General features: G+C 34.8%; 1 protein-coding gene and 1 long non-coding RNA gene across 7 annotated transcripts in view; one reads left to right on the forward strand and one right to left on the reverse strand.

Annotated features, from left to right (window-relative positions):
• The window catches only part of LOC138169992 (uncharacterized), a 713,900-nt gene that overhangs the window by 82,871 nt on the left and 611,713 nt on the right, over nucleotides 1-19,316 (reverse strand). The gene's annotated exons all lie outside the window — the stretch shown is intronic.
• TMX3 (thioredoxin related transmembrane protein 3) overlaps nucleotides 1-19,316 on the forward strand; it is a 95,539-nt gene that overhangs the window by 54,799 nt on the left and 21,424 nt on the right. For all 6 annotated transcript variants that reach the window (XM_069099574.1, XM_069099579.1, XM_069099575.1 and 3 more), the window contains 4 exons: nucleotides 8,795-8,893; nucleotides 10,443-10,500; nucleotides 14,132-14,185; nucleotides 15,291-15,350. In XM_069099574.1, the coding sequence (XP_068955675.1) occupies nucleotides 8,795-8,893; nucleotides 10,443-10,500; nucleotides 14,132-14,185; nucleotides 15,291-15,350 (271 nt within the window). The remainder of the gene's footprint in view (nucleotides 1-8,794; nucleotides 8,894-10,442; nucleotides 10,501-14,131; nucleotides 14,186-15,290; nucleotides 15,351-19,316) is intronic.

Consider the following 19,316-nt stretch of genomic DNA (forward strand, 5'->3'; position numbering starts at 1 on the left):
TACTGAAATAGTATAGTAGAAACATAGCAAGAAAATACTTCCCCAGAGTATAAATACTGCATTACTGGAAAGAGCAAATATCTATGGAGTTGATACATACAAGTGGAGAGATACATAGTCAAGGGCCTTTTAATTCTGAATCTCCTAAGATCTTATAAAATCCATTTTGCTATTCTTCATGCTTCTCTGCTAGGCCACTAGAGACTGCTTCTAGCCAGAATGTGTATCTTCAAAAATGCTTTGTTCTGATTTCCACTGTCTTTAGCTTTATTGTTGTTCCATTATTCAGTTGTGTCCAATTCTTCATGATCTCATGGACATTCCAGGCCCTTCTGTCTTCTCTCTTGAAATCTGCCCACATTCATGTTTGTTGTTTCCCTGACACTATCTGTCCATCTCATCCTTTTCCAGTGAGTTACATCTTCTCATCATGTGGCCAGAGTATTTAAGCTTCAGCTTTAGTATTTGATCTTGGAGTGAATAGTCTGAATTAATTTTCTAAAGTTTTGACTGATTTGAACACTTTACTGTCCAAGGGATTCTCAAAAGTCTTCTCCAACACCACAGTTTGAAAGTATTGATACTGTGGTGCTCAGCTTTCCTTCTAGTCCACCTCTCATAGCCATATATTGCAGCTGGAAAAACCATAACTTTGACTATATGGACCCTCATTGGCAAGATCATATCTCTGCTTTTTTGTATGCTGTCCAGATTTGCTTCCTTCCAAGGAGCAAGCATCTTTTCATGGCTGCAGTTGCCTTGTGCGTTGAATTTGGAGCCCAAGAATATAAAATCTGATACTGCTTCCATTTCTTCTCTCTTTATTTGCCGGTAAATGATGTTGCCAGGATCTTAGTATTTTTGATGTTAATCTTCAAGCCAGCTTTTATACTTGAATCTTTCACCCTCATCAAGAAGTTTTTGAATTTCTCTTCATTTTCTGCTGTCAGAGTAATATCATCTGCATATCTGAGATTGTTGGCAACCTTAATCCAGCTTTTGATTCATCTAGCCTGTCAATTTTTGTGATGTACTTTGTATATAATTTGAATAAAAAAGGTGATACTATACTGCCTTGTCATCCTCCTTTTCTGATCTTAAACTAGGAAATTGTTCCATGTTCAGTTCTTTTTCTTCTTGGCCTGAATATAGGTGCTTCAGGAGCTGATGATCTCGTACTCTCACCTCTTTGAGGACTTGCCGTATTTCATTGTAATCTATGCAGTCAGAGGTTTAATGTAGATGGTTTTCTGGAACTCTCTTGGTTCCTTTGTAATCCAGCGCATGTTGGCAGTTTGGTTTAGAGTTCTTTTGCCTCTTCAAAAACCATCCGGCTCTTTTGGTAGTTCTTGGTTCACATACTCCTGAAGCCTAGCTTTCAGAATCTTAAGCATAACCTTTCTGACATGGGAAGTAAGCACAATTGTTTGGTAATTTGAATATTCCTTGGTTTTGTCCTTCTCTAGGATTGGGATGTAAACTTATCTTTTCCATTCTAATGACCCTTTTGAGTTTTCAAAATTTAGTGGCAGATTGAGTTTTGATAGTATCATCTTTTAGGATTTTAAATAGCTTCGCCAGAATTCCATCACTTCCACCAGTCTTATTGTTAGCAGTGCTTCCTTCTAAGGCCCGCTTGACTTCATTCTCCTTGGTGTTTGACTATAGATCAGTAATCACAACTTAGTGATTAGTGGTGATGTTAAGATCTATCTTGTTTAGTTCTATTGTATATTCTTGCCACCTCTTCTTAATCTCTTCTGTTAAATCTGCCATTTTTGTCTTTTTTCGTGACCTTTTTTACATGAAACATTCCCTGGATATCTCAAATTTTCTTGAAGAGATCTTTTGTGTTCCCCATTCTGTTGTTTTCTTTTATTCTTTGCATTGCTTATTTAAGAAAAACCTTATCTCCTTGCTGTTCTCTGGAATTTTGTTTTCAGTTGGCTATATCTTCCCCTTTCTCCTTTCCATTTTGCTTTATTTCTTTCCTCAGGTATTTGTAAAGACTCACTAGACAGCCATTTTACTTTCTTGCTTTTCTTTTTTCTTTGGAATATTTTTTGTTGCTGCCTTCTGCACAGTATTGAGAACCTCTGTCTATATTTCTTAAGGCAATCTGTCTATCTGATCTACTCCCTTAAATGTTTTCATCACATCTGCTTCATATTCATTAGGGATGTCAGTTAGGTCATACCTATATGGTCTATTGGTTTTCTCTACTTCATTATAAGTCTGAATTTGGTGGTAAGAAGCTCCTGATCTAAGCCACAGTCGACTCCAGATCACGTTTTAATTGACTTTATAGAGCTTTTCCACCTTGGACTTTAAAGTATATAATCAGTTTGATTTCTGTATTGACTATCTGGTGATATCCATCTGTAGAGTCACCTTTTGAGTTGTCGATAAAGAGGATTTGCTATGACCAGCAAGTTATCTTGACAAAACTTAGATGAAATCCTTGATTAACCTGCTGCTGTTCACTTTGGGAAGGGCTAGAGCCCACACATTGTTACCAAAAGGAATCTTGGGGTAGAGTCCTGTTGTTGCCTGAAGAGGATCATAACTTCCATGCTTCAGACTCTTGCCTCTTCTCACTAACTTCACTCGACTCCCCCGCTTAGGCCTTTCCCGTGGATACTGTGATGTGCTCCATTCTCAAGACTGTTGCTGGTAGAGGAGGAGAGAATAAGCCTTTTCCTCCACTTGCTGTACTCCAAAACGTGCAAAGGAAAAGGCAAGATGAAAGTCTTTTTTTTTTTAAATAGTTGCCATTTTACATTTTAAGGCCAACAAGGGGATGTCAGATCCTTGTTCTAGTCGGTTATAGAATTTCCCTATCTCTCTTCTTCTTTAGCCAGTATTGCACCAGTGTCTTATAATTTCATCAGCATGATTGAAGAACTTTGCTGCTTTTTTGTCTCATGGCTTAGGTAACCCCTCTACAATCTTTTCTATTAAATAGTTTATGTATGTTTCTAAATACCTTATTTACTTTTTTTCTCATATTTATCCAGTTATTTTTAATTCCATTTTCTGAATATTGGCTCTTATGTTTGTGGAGGACAAAGTAGACCTGAGGGGGGGAAACTTTTTCCTCAATGTTTTCTATTTTTTGTGGTTGAAGAATGCAATTTTTCTGATATTTGTTTGAAAGTATTCTTGCATTATATTTTACTGTTAGGATTGGAAAAATGAAGGAAAAGGTTTTTGATCAGTTACTATATTTTTTGTTAGATTTTATTTGGAGAATTAAAATGAAGATCTTCAGAGTTTCTGTTAATTCCTGTTTTTTTATTTTTTAACTGTATTTGCATTATTTGTTTTGAGACCTTGTATTTTGTTTTATTTTTTTTCTCTTAAACGTTTCTTTTTTTTTTGGTAAAATTTATTTAGTATTTGATTTATCCCCAGTTACATGTAAAAACAATTTTTATCATTCATTTTAAAAACTTAAGTTTCAGATTTTGTCCCTTCCTCCTTCCCTACTCATCCTCCCCCATTGAAAAGGCAAGCAATTTGACATAGGTTATATGTATGTAGTTGTGCAAAACATTTCCATAATAAATATGTTGTGAAAGAAAACAGAGGACCCCCTCCCGCTCTGGGGAAAAAAAAAAACCTAAGGAAAAGTAACGTAAAAAAACAAAGTATACTTCAGTCTGTATCCAGAGACCATCGGTTCATTCTCTGGGCATGGATAGCATTTTTCATCATAAGCCCTTCAGAGTTGTCTTGGATTGTTGTGTTGCTGAGAATAGCTAAGTCATTTACAGCTGATTATCTTATAATATTGCTATTACTTTGTACACAGTATATTTCACTTTGTATCAGCTCAGGTAAGTCTTTCCAGGTTTTTCTGAAAGCATCCAGCTCATCATTTCTTATAGCACTGTAGTATTCCATCATAATCACATAACACAGTTTGTTTAGCCATTGCCTAATTGATGGGCATCTCCTCAATTTCTAATTCTTTGCCCCCCAAAATGAGCTGCTATAAATATTTTTGTAGATGTAGGTTACTTTTTTTTTTCTTAAAATCTCCTTTGGGATGCAGACCTAGTGATGTATATTGCGAGGTAGGGTATGCATTGTTTTATAGCCCTTTAGACATAGTTCCAAATTGCTCTACAGAATGGTTGAATCAATTTACATCTTCACCAACAGTGTATTAATGTCTCATTTTTCTCACATCCCCTCTGCTATTTGTCATTTTCCTTTTCTGTCTTATTAGCCAATTTGATAGGTATAAGGTAAGTACCTCAGAATTGTTTTAATTTGCACTTCTCCAGTCAGTAGTGAGTTAGAGCATTTTGTTCATATGACTATTGATAGCTTTGATTACTTTGTCTGAAAACTTAATATATTTTAATCATTTATTAATTGGAGAATGGCTCTTATTTTTATAAATTTGACTCAGTTCTCTATGTGTTTGAGAAATGAGGTCTTTGCTTCAAAATATTTTTCTCAGTTGCTATTGCTAACTACTGTATTTCCCTCTATGCTATTCCCCCCACACTCATTTATTCTATTAGCTCTCTCTTTTCACCCTGTCTCTCCTCAAAAGTGTTTTGCTTCTGACTATCCCCTCCCCTAATTTGCCCTCACTTCTATAACATCTGACCCCCCTCCCCTTCCCACACACACAGACTTATCCCTTTCCCTTCCTATTTTCCTATAGGGTAAGATAGATTTCTATCTTGAGTGTGTATGTTATTCACTTTTTGAGCCAATTCTTATACGAGTAAGGTTCACTAACCTCCCCACTATTTTTCTCCACTGTAAAAACTTTTTCTTGCCCCTTTTACATGAGATGATTTACCCCATTCTACCTCTCCCTGTCCCTTTCTCCTGGTACATTCTTCTCTCACCCCTAATTTTCCTTTTTAGGAAATATGTTTCATATCATTCTTTTATATTCAATTCACACCTGTACCCTCTTTCTCTAAACTCCTCCTAACTGCCTTAATAATGAGAGAGTTCTTAGGAGTTACAAGTTATCATCTTCCTCTATAGGCATGTATACAGTTTAGTCTTCTTAGGTCTGTTATGATTTTACTTTACTCTTTTCGTTTTTATGTCTCTCTTGAGTCTTGTATTTGAAAGCCAGATTTTCTGTTCACCTCTGGTCTTTTCATCAAGAATTCTTGAAATTCCTCTATTTCACTGAATGTGTGTTTTTTCCTCTGAAGGATTATACTCAGTTTTTCAGTGTAGGTGATTCTTGATTGTAATCCTAGCTCCTGTGCCCTCTGGAATATCATATCCCAAGCCCTCTGATCCTTTAAGGTAGAAGCTTCTAAATCTTGTGTTATTCTGAGTATGGCTCCATGATACTTGAATTGTTTCTTTCTGGATGCTTGCAATATTTTCTCCTTGACCTGGAAACTCGGGAATTTGACTATAATTTGGTGGATACTTTCAATTTCTATTTTACCTTCTGCTTCTAGAATATTAGGACAGTTTTCCTTGATGATTTCTTGAAAGATGTCTGTGCTTTTTATTTTTTAAATCATGACTTTTAGGTAGGCCATTATTTTTAAAATTATCTCTCCTGGATCTGTTTTCCTGGTCACTTGTATTTCTGATGAGATATTTCACAGTCTTTTATTTTTTTTCATTCTTTTGGTTTTGTTTTATTGTTTCTTGATTTCTCATAAAGTCATTAGCTGCCATTTGCTCAATTCTGATATTTAAGGAATTATTTTCTTCAGTGAGCTTTTGTACCTCCTTTTCCATTTGGTCAGTTCTACTTTTTAAGGAGTTCTTTTAAAGAATTCTTTTTAAGGAATTCCTCAGTGAATTTTTGTGCCTCTTTTTCCATTTGGCCAACTCTGCTTTTTAAGGCATTCTCCTCATTGCATTTTTGGACCTCTTTTACCATTTGGGCTAGTCTTTTTTTTAAGATGTTATTTTGTTTAGCATTTTTTTGCGTCTCTTTTAATCAAGCTCTTGACTCTTTTTTCATGATTTTCTTGCATCACTCTCATTTCTCTCCCCAGTTTTTTCTCTACCTTTCTTACTTGATTTTCAAAATCCTTTTTGAGCTCTTCCATGGCCTGAGACCAATTCATATTTTTCTTGGAGGCTTTGGATGTAGAAGCTTTGACTTTGTTGTCTTCTGAGTGTGTTTTGATTGTCCTTGTCACTTGATCTTCCATAGTCACTTTTTATGGTCAGATTTTTTTTTCTGCTGTTTACTCATTTTCCCAGCCTATTACTTGACTTTTAATTCTTTGTTAAAGTAGGACTCTGCTTCTAGGGGAAAGGGTGCACTGTCCCAAGCTTCAGAGGTTTTGTGAAGCTATTTTCAGAGATCTAGCGACTGGTATGTTTTCAGTTCTTCCAAGCTGGTAAGGAGAGATGAGTTTACTGTTCTCCTGGCCTGTGCTCTGTGGGTGACCACCAGCCCTCTTTTCTGCCGTGAAACTGTGGCTGCAAGCTCCTCTAGAGCTTGTGTTCCTCCTCAACCCAGGACTGCCACCTGCATCTGAGTATAGGCAGAGCAACAGAACTCTGCCCCCAGTGCCAACAGGGAGACCCTTGTGATGTCCTTCTTCTCCATCTCTGCGCTCAGAACTCCAGAATCGGTCAGGGGCACTGCTGATTCACTCGCTCCATAGTTCTACTCCTGGTTTGCCGGGGCAAGCCTGAGCTCACGTAGCCTGCGCTGGCATATGCTCCACTCTCACCCAGTGTGACAGACCTTTCCTTTTGACCTTCTGAACTGTCTTGACATCTGTGGGCTGAGAGGTTTGGCATCCAGTACTGCTGCCAGTGATTCAGTCACCCTGAGGCCAGCTCCTACTTTGCTGGGGCCAGGTCTGCACTGGCATGGCCTGCACTAGACTGTGCTCCTCTCTCACCTTGGCACAACAGACTTCCTGCCAACCTTCTCTGTTGTCTTGGGCTGGAAGGTTCAAAGTCTTATTTAGATTTTTCTTTACCTCACACTATATGTCTCATCAGTTGCCAAGTCTTCCTCAATCCCTTTATTGGCTTTCTCCATTACCACTCACAAATACAATCTAGAACAGGACTCCTCATCTCTTAACTAGACTATTGTAATAGTTTGCTGTCATAGTTTAACTGCCTCCAGTTCTTCCTACCTATAAATCATTTTTTTTGCAGCTACTGAAATAAACTTCATAAAACATAGATCTGTGTCATTCTGTTTTTAAAAACCTTCAGTAGATTCCTGTGACTGATGGGATAATAGAAAAGCTCTTCAGCAGAGTATAAGGCGCTCTATAGTTGGCCTTCAGCATACTTTTGTAGCCTTGTTTCACAATATCCCCATGTACTCTACATTTCAGTCAAACTTCTGGAATAAATTTTACTTGAATTGTACAGTTGTATCTCATGTTCCTCTTTGAACGTCGTTTTGATGAGGCCAGGATTAGGCAGAAGGTTGATGTTACCCTCAGTTCCCAGAGAAGAATGAAATGCAGCTCATTTGTCCCACCCATTACCTGCCTTAGTTGGAACATCCTTTAAAGATCATCTCAAGAACCACTTAGTGTGTTTTTCTCTGATCCCCTCAATTAAGTATTCTTTTTATTTTCCTCCCTTTTGGGTTGGGTGGGTCAGGGCAATTGGGGTTAAGTGACTTGCCCAAGGTCTCACAGCTAGTAAGTGTGAAGGGTCTAAGACTGGATTTGAACTCGGGTCCCCCTGGTGCTCTGTTCACTGTACCACCCACCTACCCCAAGTTTTCTTTTTAAAAATTTTCTTCGTGTACTTTGTATCACCTTCCACATTCCTTTATACTTTTTACATTTGCCTGTATATGTGGTACTTCATTTCTTCCCTCTCTCAGAGAATGCAAGCTCCTTGAGACTAAATATTTTTTTAAAATATATGCATACCCAATACTTAAAACAATGTCTTGGACATGGTGCTATCACATTAATGGGGAGGGGCAGGAATTTAAGTTTTGTATCACCTTCATTCCTGAATAGATCCTTTCTCGTCTCCTACCCAGCAAGCTGTCTCTTAATAAAGAATAGGAAAAACAAAAAAGAGGGAAAATAGTTTAGCAAATTTAACCAATGTATTGCTGAGTTTGACAGTATATCCAGTGTTCCACACCTTTATTCCTTCACTTCTGCAAAGGATCCAGGTTGAAGCTTAGTCATTATAGCTGCATAGCTTTCCATTTCATTTTTATTGTTGTTTCCATTTACATTGTTTTTTATTGTGTAAGTTGTTTTCTGGTTCTGCACGTTTCATTTTGACTCAGTTTATACTCTTCCCAAGATTATGTGAATTCTTATCCATTGTTTTGTATAGAGCATCTCACATAGCCTTTCTAGAAGTCAGTTATTTGTATAATGCTATGTACTCCCGAAATGGTGGAATATTGTCATTTCTAAAGAATTACCAGTTTTAGCTGTGATATAATTTGGTTTCTTAATGGGAACTAAATAAGTTGTTAAAAATTATTTTTTTTATTAAATATTTAAGGGAAAGTAATCTTTAGTAAATGAAATTTTTATTTTTGCTTTTATATTGGTTATGCCTCCAAGGAGAAAATAATTTAAAATGCATTTGATTACTTATTAAATTTTTTCGTTAGTGGTTAAGGATATATTTTGAGATCTATATTTTGGTAATTATGATATGGTTTCTTGTACATTTTTAAATTTATCTGTTATACTTTTCAAAGTTCCATGTCAGTATTAAAACTTGATATATAGACTAAGTCTTGGTTTATAGGAACATAACATATTTGTAGAAATTAGTATTATTTTTATTTTTGTTCACCTTCACCCCCCCCATATTTTTTTTTAAGAGTATGAAGATGGAGATCTTAAATCATGGGTTAACAGAGAGAGATTTCAGAATTATCTTACTGTGGATGGCTTTACTCTCTATGAACTTACAGACACAGGTAAAATATCTAATTGTAGCATATTTTTGATTAATGATTCTGAAGTAGTTATTTATAAAGGAAAATAATTTAATCATAAATTTAGAATTGAAAGGAACCTTAGCAGTCTTCTAATCCAGTGGCTCATTTTATGCACGAAGAAACTGAGGCCCTGAGAAGTTATGTTATTTGCTGAACACCACACAGTAAGTTATAAAACCAGGGTTCAAAGCCATGACCTTTGACTAGAAATTTGTGTCTGCTTACATTATACCCTCTGCATGCTAGTTTTGTTTTCTTTGAAATAAATTTTATTGACATTGTAATTAAATTATAATTAGCTCTCACTCTACAGATAACTACACTTAATTCTTGCTTTGTAGAATTGATATATCCCAACAGAAATATAAACTTTAAAGGACTTTCCTCAAGAATTCCTCCCAACTATGTACTTGGCAAACTTCTTTTGAAAGTTCAAAATGATTCTAGCACATTGGTAAATAAGCAACCAAAAGAAAAAGCTTTGGATAAAAATGTTTTGATGGTCTGTTGATTTGGAAATGAGAGGGTAACTATACTGGGGACTTTTACCAGAGCACAGCAACTTCAGCAGAACATTAAGAGATTGTCTTAACTCTATGACCTTCCCAAAAGAAATTTGTTGACATTTTAAAACAGTATAATAATGTCATATTTATATAGCACTTTGCAGTTTACTTAGCACTTTCCTCACAAGATGTTCATGACAGTAGTACAAATATATTACCGTCTTCATTTTACAGATGAAGAAACCAGCATACATAGAGAGGTAAAGAAGTATACAAAAAGAGGATTGAATTTGAAGCCACAAATCTCTATTGTATTCATCTTGATGTTTTTTTTAAATGTATGATAAATTCAGTGTAGTGGTTCCAAAACTATTCTGCTTCTCTATATGCACTTCTGAACTTCATTCTGCCTGTGCATTTTAAATGTTTCATTGGCCTCCCTTCTTCCTTCCTTCCGTCCTTCCTTCCTTCCTTCTGTCCTTCCTTCCTTCCTTCGTATTTACATAGCTTTTTAGGGTTTACAAAATATTTTTATATATTAAATTTCACTTGAGTCTTACAACACTAGCAGGTAGGTGCCATTATTGTCTTCATTTTATAGATAAGACAACTAAGGCAGATTGGAATTAAGTGACTTGCTTAGGGTCATAGAGCTAATAAATGTCGAAGACTAGATTTGACCTAAGATCTTCCTAATTCTAGGTCCAGCACTGTATCCACTGTGTGGCTTAGGTTTCTGCCACTACCTCTTTTCTCTAACTGGTTAAAAAAATTCCCTCTCAGAGTAAAATTTTACTGGTTTTAAGGAAAAAAATAATATTTCATGTACTTGCTTGAGATGAAACTTTTACCTTAGGTAATTATGCCTCACTTGAATAAAACAAGCTTCATTTGGATTTTAGGAATACTATTTAACTGATTTCCTAATTCATTAGACATAGAAAAGTATGTCATAAGTAATAAAGTTGCACCAGTTATTTACAGAGAATTTTCATGAATTTAGATCATTCTTTTTATTTCAGGAAAACTTATTGTCATAGCAGTTATTGATGGAAAAAATGCAACAATTGAGCATACCAGGTATGATATTAATAAAAGATACCGTTCTTAAAACAATTAAAAATAATTAAAACTTTAAAATAGTAGGTTAAGCTCTACTTCAATTTTATAATGACATATCTTTAGACATTTAATTTTTTTTCTTTTTAATGTACCACTTGTGAAAGCTGAAACAGAAAATTATGGTATCCTGATGGTCAAATATCTTTTTAGTCATGGATTCATGAAAAGAATCAACTATTTATTCCAGTAAAAACTTTTTCTCTTGAGATTGAAATGGTTGTACTGTTACCTTAAATGACAGCTCCTGTAGTGTTCTAAGTCTCTAGAATGCTTGTTAGCTTCAGCTTGAATGTTTCTGATAACAAGATCATTTGAGTAGGCCTTAAGCTCTGACTAATGCAGGTATTCAGTAAGACTAAAGAGAAAACAGCTGGTGCCTCTCCTCCCATACTAATTGACTAGAAATTCTGTTGTCTGGAGAATGAGAATGGAACTATGGTTACCTTATAGCTTGGGGCCTATAGGCATTCACCAAGAGCAGAAATTTGGATATAATCTAGCTTCCTAACCAGAAACCCTCAGCATTTGCCAGTTTGGGGAAAAACCATTTCATTTCCAAAAAAATTTAGTTTCTAGAAAGCAATTTCATTATTTTTCTCTTTATTTGTGATCTGAAGCTCACATAAATTCATGAGATCTCTCAGCCTCAGGTTCCTTTTGTTGGTCATTCTCCCACAGCTGGTGAGGAAGAGCTTTTTCTAGCAACCTTCCTCTTGGTCATAATGAAAATATTCCCTTTCACTTCCCATTGTAGACACCAACCAGTTCACTGCCCAGTTCGTATTACCCCTTCCTATTTAAGAATAGTGGGCCTTTTTTCACTAAGTAGCGGGTCAGATTTTATCTGTTGAAAGGAGAGTAAAATGGGGAAAAGGGCATATAACTAGTCAGTCCTTAGTGTATTGGGGCATGGACTTTTAATGAGGGAACGTTTTTATATTCTGTGGAAGTAAATAAGTATTAAGTAACTTTTTAGCATAGCAGTCTGTACGCTGCTATTTGCTGTGTGTAAATTTCATTCTTACCTTGATTATATTTTGTTTTTAACCAGTGTTATACTCTCAGTGGATAAAAATAAAGGGAGAAAAAGTTTTCTTTCTTAGTAATTTCTGTTTTTTTTTTTTAAACTAGGGAAAAAGTGTCTCACTAACTTTGTTTCTGTTTTGACAGAAATAAAAATGATTCCTTTTAGCCAGTGGAATCATCTCAAGATTGATTCTTGTATATGTTGTGCTTTGTAAAGGGATACAGGGCAGCCCTTTCTTAGAAGCAGATTTCCCCTGATATTCCTCTCCTTCAGTCCAGGAAAATGGTGATTCGACTAATACTGCACTGGCTGTAGAGGACAGACTAGATTGTTATTCAAGGATTTAATATCTCTCTCACAACTTCAAGCTACACTTGGGGGAGAGGCCATGAGCTAAATAACAGCCCCAAGACTGAATCTCTGCTGCAAAAGGGCTTTGAGGAAGAGGCAGCCAAACATCTTGGCCAACTAATTTGTTGTTTGTTACACCCAAGGACAATATGATCATGACCTCAGGAATTAAAAAATCATTTCACCTTCTATTTGTTGTTTTGTAGCATATAAAACTTTTTTTCTTTATATTATTTTACTTTATATCCTTCATAGTCCTATGAATAAGGTGGTACAATTATTTTTATTCTCATTTTATAAATTAAATTAATTACCCAAATTCTATCAAGTGACAGAGCCAGCAATCTGAGTCTTCACGTTCTTCAAGTACCCTTTTTACTGTACCATTCTCTGTCTTTGAATGCAGGTCAGAGATACAATGCAAAATAAGGATAAACTGTTGGATGAGAAAATTAGCAAAGAAAAATCTCAGGAGGCTAAAATGTAAAATTATAATTAAAGTTTTAAAAATCAACTCTATAAGTATAGGATGAGGGAGGAATGTCTAGGGAAGACTTGTGTACTGCTAATATCAGTGAACATTGTGACTTGGTGACCAAATTCCACGGCAAAACAGATGACAAAAAAACTAATGTGATGTTAGGCTGCATTAAATAAAGGCATGGTTTCTAGAATGAGGGAGGTGTCCTGCTATCTTAGATATATTCTGTTCACTGTTCTTCTATCCAAAAATTTTGCTCTTTAAGAGACAGATTCTTTACTTAGACTTTAGGATCTTCCCCCTGCAAATGTACTAAGATGATACAGGGATAGCTAGAAATAGAGCTTCTCCCCAAATTTCCAGAACTTTTCTGACTCTTCACTCATGCATATATCAATTTCCAGAAAAACTTAATTAAAAAAGTGAAAACAATTCACAAGGTACTGCCTGTGAATATTAATTTCTTTGACTGATACTTTTCAGTGTATTTGCTATCAGTTAAATAGCTGACTTCGAGGCCTGTTTGGTCACAATGTAGCCCCCTGCTTGTATACTTCAACTACAGATTCACCTAGCAACTTCAGGGAAAATCTTGGAGATTCAGAGAAACTACTTTCATATATCAGTATGACTTTTTCTTTAATTAAATAAAAGGAATAGAATTTAAGAATATTTTGAAGGATCAGCCTGTTATCAGCTGACGGTGCCTTTGCACATATAAGATGTAATTGGATGAAAAAATTTATTTCAATGTAAAATTGCATTATCTACTTTTAGTTATTTGTATTTTAAGTGCATTTTCAGGTAGGAGAAATTATAGGAAAAATATTTATTTTTAAAAATTGAGTCATTTGATGTTCTAGGTTTGTCTAGTATGAGATATACATATACCCCCCCACATACACACCACACACATATCTCCTCTCCTTCCCCCTTTTCTAGGGTTTTCTTTGATAACATTTTGCTTTCCTGTCTAGTCCTCAATCAAGATTAGAAAAATTGGAGAGATCTCATACAAGTACCCCACAGGTAGCTTGAGTTTGGGGTAAAACTCCTACAAAGCAGATTATGGAACTAGTAATGCTTAGGAAAGAGTAGCTACTTTATGAAGACAATGAACTATGAGTAGTATCTTTTGAGGTCCCAAAGATTATATTTTGGGAGAAAGTCTACTAGTAACTGAAATTTTCAGAGGTTTCTGTCAGAATAATTAAGGATACTCAAGGTTAAATACTCACAAAATAGTGTAACATTCTGAAATATAACTGAAAACAAACACTTGTATAGAAATAGAAAATTACATTTATTAGAAAATATAACTAATTAAGCTTTTACTAGTGATACAATAGGAACAGATAGATTTGTTAATTCTTGACTTATATTCCATCACATAACATTTTTAAAATGCTAACTATGTACTAAATGCTAGGAATAAAAATAGAAGTAGAAATACAGTTCTTTCTGTCAAAAAGTTTATATTCTAATGGGGGAAGATAATACATAAAAACTGCAGAGGGTGAAGGAGGGGTAGACATGCTAGAGAAAGTCCTGTGGAGAACAATCAGCAATACAGCCTAGAGAGGGATGTAAGTATTAAAATATTAAAGCCAGATTCCTTTGTTTAAAATAACTTAGACTTCTTTGATTTAATCATTACTAAATATTGAATTAGTCAATTTTTTAAAGTAGTTGTGAGACTACTATATTTTAAGTATTTATTTTTTTTACAGATTACAGGAAGTTATTCAGGAAGTAGCTAAAGATTATAGAGATCGTTTTCACAGGTAGGTTCCTAACTCTTAGTTGTCTCTTTTTTTCCTCTTTACATTTATTTTAATCTATTACTTTGTTGCAAAACAAGTTTGCATTTTCCTAGTTGAATCAAGTAATTGAGAAAAATTGGTAATTGCTATATTTTGATATGAATTAGCTGGATTTTTTAAAACTATTACTAGAATTGCTGATAGTAAAAACAAAAAAAAATTGAATTAGAATTAGGACCAGCTAGTTGTTAGGCATTAAATTTTATCTATATATTAGTCTGTGTTTTATTCTTTGTTTTATGATGTACATCAAATGCAGTTTCATGTTGATATTTATTGTCCTCTTTCTAGTCTGATTTTTTTAGTGATGTTTGTCTTTCGCCATTACACTTTTATATTTAGTTAGAAACTGTTCCAGTTATATTAATAAGCATTATTTTGTATTTATGATTACTGCAGCTTCTTCAGTATTGATGTAGTAGTTTTATCCCCTGTAAATCATCTGTTATATTAATAAGCATTATATTGTATTTATGATTACTGCAGCTTCTTCAGTATTGATGTAGTAGTTTTATCCCCTGTAAATCATCTGTTAAGTAAACATGCATATTAAGTAAAATCATTTTCTTCTTTAACATATGAATCAATTAAAGTACAAAGAGCTTAGTATGTAAATTCTCTCCAAACAAATTAGTAACTCAACAAATAAATTAGTTGTACCCTATTTCCTAAAACATGCAATTTTTGGTGTGTAGTAAAATCATGGAATTTAGGACTTGAAGTAGCAGTGGTTGGGAGATCATTGTAAAAGGATAGAGTTTTCTTTCAATGTCCAATTTTTTTTTTCTGAAGATCCAAACAGGGATGTTCTGTAACAAAACATCTCTCTCTGTCTTTTCTTAAACTAAGTTAGGCAATGTTTTGGCTCTTTTGCTTTGTGGAGTTTATATTAACCTTTAAATTTGGGAATATAATCATGATTGCTCAAAGCCCCCAGTCAGAAAAATTCCTCACACAATTAATAGTTAAGTGTTTACTATTTAGGTCTTCCAAAGACCAAATTAAGCCTACTAATATAATTGCTTTCTTGTAATGCCCTTTAATGTTCAATCTTTTTTTATATCAGGAGAGATTTTCAGTTTGGACACATAGATGGAAGTGATTATGTAAACAACATGCTGATGGAGTAAGTAAACTGATATATTAATGAAAAGATATAATTTCAAATAAGTAAACATGTTTAAAAGTGATTTTTTTTGTACCTATAAGTATAATTTAGATGAAATTTGAGATTAAAATCAAACTATTTACATCTTTTAGGTTTATTAATTTAGAATATCTATAGTAGTTTTAAGATTACATAATTAAAGAAATATATACCCTACAATTTTTAATGGAATTATATTATTCAAGTCACTAGTGTAATATGTTTCTTAATTATCTCACTTGTTTTAGGATTTCACTAAATAGTTGATTGTATGTTTAGTAGGTGTCAAATGAGGTCCAGTTTATTTAGATGTTTTATTCTTTAAGTTGTAACTTGTAATTTGTGTAAATGCATCCCTTTTCTTCTGATAGAGAAGCCAAAGAAATCACCCTTTGTAAAATGATATAGTAGGACTTCTATAGTTTTTCTTACAAGGGAATGGAAACAGAGATACCTTTGAATAATTCAGATTTTAATGATGGAAATATTTCCTAATTCTGATGATCCAAATATATGAAGTTTTATTATAATCTGGCTCCAGGACATAACAAAAAAGATCCTGAATGTGGCTGAAGAATGTAGTGATTTTAATATTTTGAATTATATCAGTTAAAGATCTAGTTCTGTACAATAAATTTTTACGGACTTTTGTTAAGAGAAAATCAAGTTACCTGGGAAATACTATGTGTTGCTCCCGAGAAGCTGTAATAATGATAGCAGCAGCAGCAGCAGCAGCAGTAGTAGTTACTTTTAAGGCTCACAAAGTTCTTGACCAATATTTTACTTGATCCTTGCAATAACTGGGAGGTGCTTATTATTATCCCCGTTTGAGTGTTGAGGAAACTGAGGCAAACAGAGGTTTTGTGACTTGCCCAGGGTCACAGAGCTAGTTACTGTTTGAAGATGATTTTGAATTCAGTTCTTCTCAGCTCCAAGTCGAGAACTGTATCAGTTATACCACCTCGATGTCACTGGGAAGTACTGTATTGATAATGGTGGTAGGCTTAGAACAACCATCACCAAAATAATACTGTTTTAACCTTATTGATTAATGCTGTAGTCTCAAACCTTCTTTTTTCAACATACTTTTTTCTTTCCACTTTGAAAAGCAAGGTAGACTAACTAAAATACTATAATATTCTTCTCACTTTTCTTTTAGTGTCTCCCCTTAAATATTCTCCATCTTCTTTTAATAAGGGTATTTTATATGTGTGTGTGTGTGTACATATATATATGTACACACACATACATATATATATATATATGAATACTTTTTGTGGTGATGTGAATTAGGGAAATTGAGCTGACACCTTTTGGCTTAATTTTCTAATAAGGTACTTAGGTGTAGTAGAATCTTATGCTGCCCTAACTAGAATAACATCCATAAACATCTAACTAGTATTTTGTAATTGCTAGTGGAAGCAGTTCAGACCCATAAAATCAAAATGAGCATCTATTATTTCATTCCTCTAAAGAGATTTCAGTAGGTCTAAGCTGTAGATATCATTTATTACTTTGAGAGAGGCTTCAGGGAACTTTAATCATCATACGTATGTGTTTGTTCTTAGGGTGTTTTTTGTTGTTTCTTTTCTGTCCACTCACCAATTTTGTTACGTTATGAATCTAAGTTTAAAAAAAAGAAAAGTATAAAAAATAGCTTTTGATTTTGGGGTTTGTTTTTTTTTGGCTTTTTGGAAGGGCAATTGGGGTTAAGTTAAGTGACTTGCCCAAGGTCACCCAGCTGGTAAGTGTTAAATGTCTGAGGCTGGATTTGAACTCAGGTCCTCCTGACTCCAGAGCCAGTGCTCTCGTCACTGCGCCACCTAGGCGCCCCTAAAATTCTTACCGGAAATTAGCTGTGTAATATTGGCACTTGAGGTACTTTCAGAAGGATTCATCAAACAAAGCGGGACCGGGCTTCCTCAGCTGAGGCCTGGACCCCAAATACAGGGGGAGAGTTTTATACATTAAAAACAAGGCCAATTAATTACAAGGAAACAGTACAACAGTAGATGATCTGAATTCTAGTTGGATGAAAGATTAGGGGCTTTCCAAGTTGGGAGGAGGAAAGCAAACAGGTGCAATCACTTGAATTCAGAAAAAGAAGTAACCTATTCCCCTCGAGTGTCTATAAACAATTAAAGAAACATGGGAACAGTAATTGATCAGCATGGGCCAGTTTTCAGAGAACACATATGGGTTGCTTGAGATGTAAAATTGTGAGAAAATTCCTTGCGTCAGTCATTGGATCTGACCAGATTTCTGGCCTGAACAACCTAAGGTCTAGTTAAGAGTCTCTAAGCAGCAAGGAGTGGTAGTCCAGTTTCCCAGCCAAGCAGGGCTAGTTAAAAAAATGATACAATAAGATTTTCTCCCAGTTCCCACTTGCTGTCCTAATCCCCTCAATTTCTTTGATTTCTCCTTTTGATTCGTGGTGGAATGGGCAGCCCATTCCCCCAATGGATCACTTATGTGTAAGCTAAGTCTATAATGTTTTTCCATATATTCGTAATCAGAAGTACATAAGTGAGGTTATAGATTAACCTATGTAGAAGGCTCATCTTTCACTAATTTTGAGAAGATTTACTGAAATGTCATCAAGGTAACTGAGAAAACTTAAACATAAACATCATGAAATAAAGTCCAAAACAATTCAGTCATAGTTGTCATCAGTGTTAACTCTCATCAAGTCTCTTTGTGTCCTAGTAACTCACTCTCAGAGTCCATTTACTCTCAGCATATTTTGAGTCCCAAATGTCCCATATAGTTTTCTGGTCCCTGTTCCTATTGAACATTTCTGAAATAGGCTTCATTCTCAGGGCAGCTCTGAAGGGGGCTTGGTTTCTCTGTTTTCAGATCTCTTGTAGAGGTTCCTAGTTCAGAATCTGCTAGTAACAAGACTTTTTACAATTTACTAGTCTCTTAAATTTGGTTCTCTAAATAAGAGACTTCAAAGACTTTCAGTTTTTATGTATCACCCTGTCTTTACCTAAACATTTTACCTGATATAAGACCCTAAAAAAAAGGTTTATGAAGATCCAACTGTAACATGAACTCTTCTTCCTTTTAAAATTGTCAGATGTACTTTAAAAATCGGGAAATAATTTCACTTTCTTTACAGTATTCCATACAATTTAATATGTAAAATCATCATTCCAATTTTGAAAACTTATTACTGAAAGAAACATAATCAAAAGCCTGAATTTCTCTCTTTTTTTTCCTTTTGCTTTTGGAGGGGGGAAGGTCGGGCAGTTGGGATTAAGTGACTTGCCCAAGGTTACACAGCTAGTTTCTTTGTTAAGTGTCTGAGGCTGGATTTGAACTCGAGTCCTCCTGACTCCAGGGCCGGTGCTCTATTCACTGTACCATCATGCCGCCCCCAAAGCCTGAATTTCTATACTAGATTCATTTAAAAGTCAATCCTGTTGCTTTCTCAAAGTTTATTCTTCTGTTTAATTAGAAAACTTACGTTGCCTCTTTGACTTACTGTTTTGTCTGTTCCCCTCTTTTGGAGGATATTAGCTCTGTATTGTAATTTGACCACAAATATGGAGTAAAATTATAAGAATTTTCATACTTGTATCCATTGTAGTAAGTCGGTCTATTAATTAATAGATTAAGTATTATACTTAACAGAACTTCTTCTGGTCATCTGCCCTGATTATAGAAATTTGCTGAAAGAGGAAAAGAAGCGACATAGTTGCAACATTGTAAAGACTTGTTTCCTGAAAGGCACAAACTGACTTTGCACATGTGGGAAAAACTCCTTAGATCTCTTAGATTCCAGACTCAAGTCATATCTGGCAGCCAGTCCTGAAGTTACTGGTTAACAAAAACTAGGCTCATGATTAACCAAATAGGGAAATTTCCTGTTCATGGAGGAAAAAGTACAATGGGGAAAACTAAGTCAAGAGGATCCCACTTTTAAGTCATGCCAAGGTCATC

Source organism: Petaurus breviceps, unplaced genomic scaffold, assembly GCF_028583685.1.
Source record: "Petaurus breviceps papuanus isolate PSGF00001 unplaced genomic scaffold, PetGlider_PUasm1.0 38, whole genome shotgun sequence".
NCBI classification, from domain to species: Eukaryota; Metazoa; Chordata; class Mammalia; order Diprotodontia; family Petauridae; genus Petaurus; species Petaurus breviceps.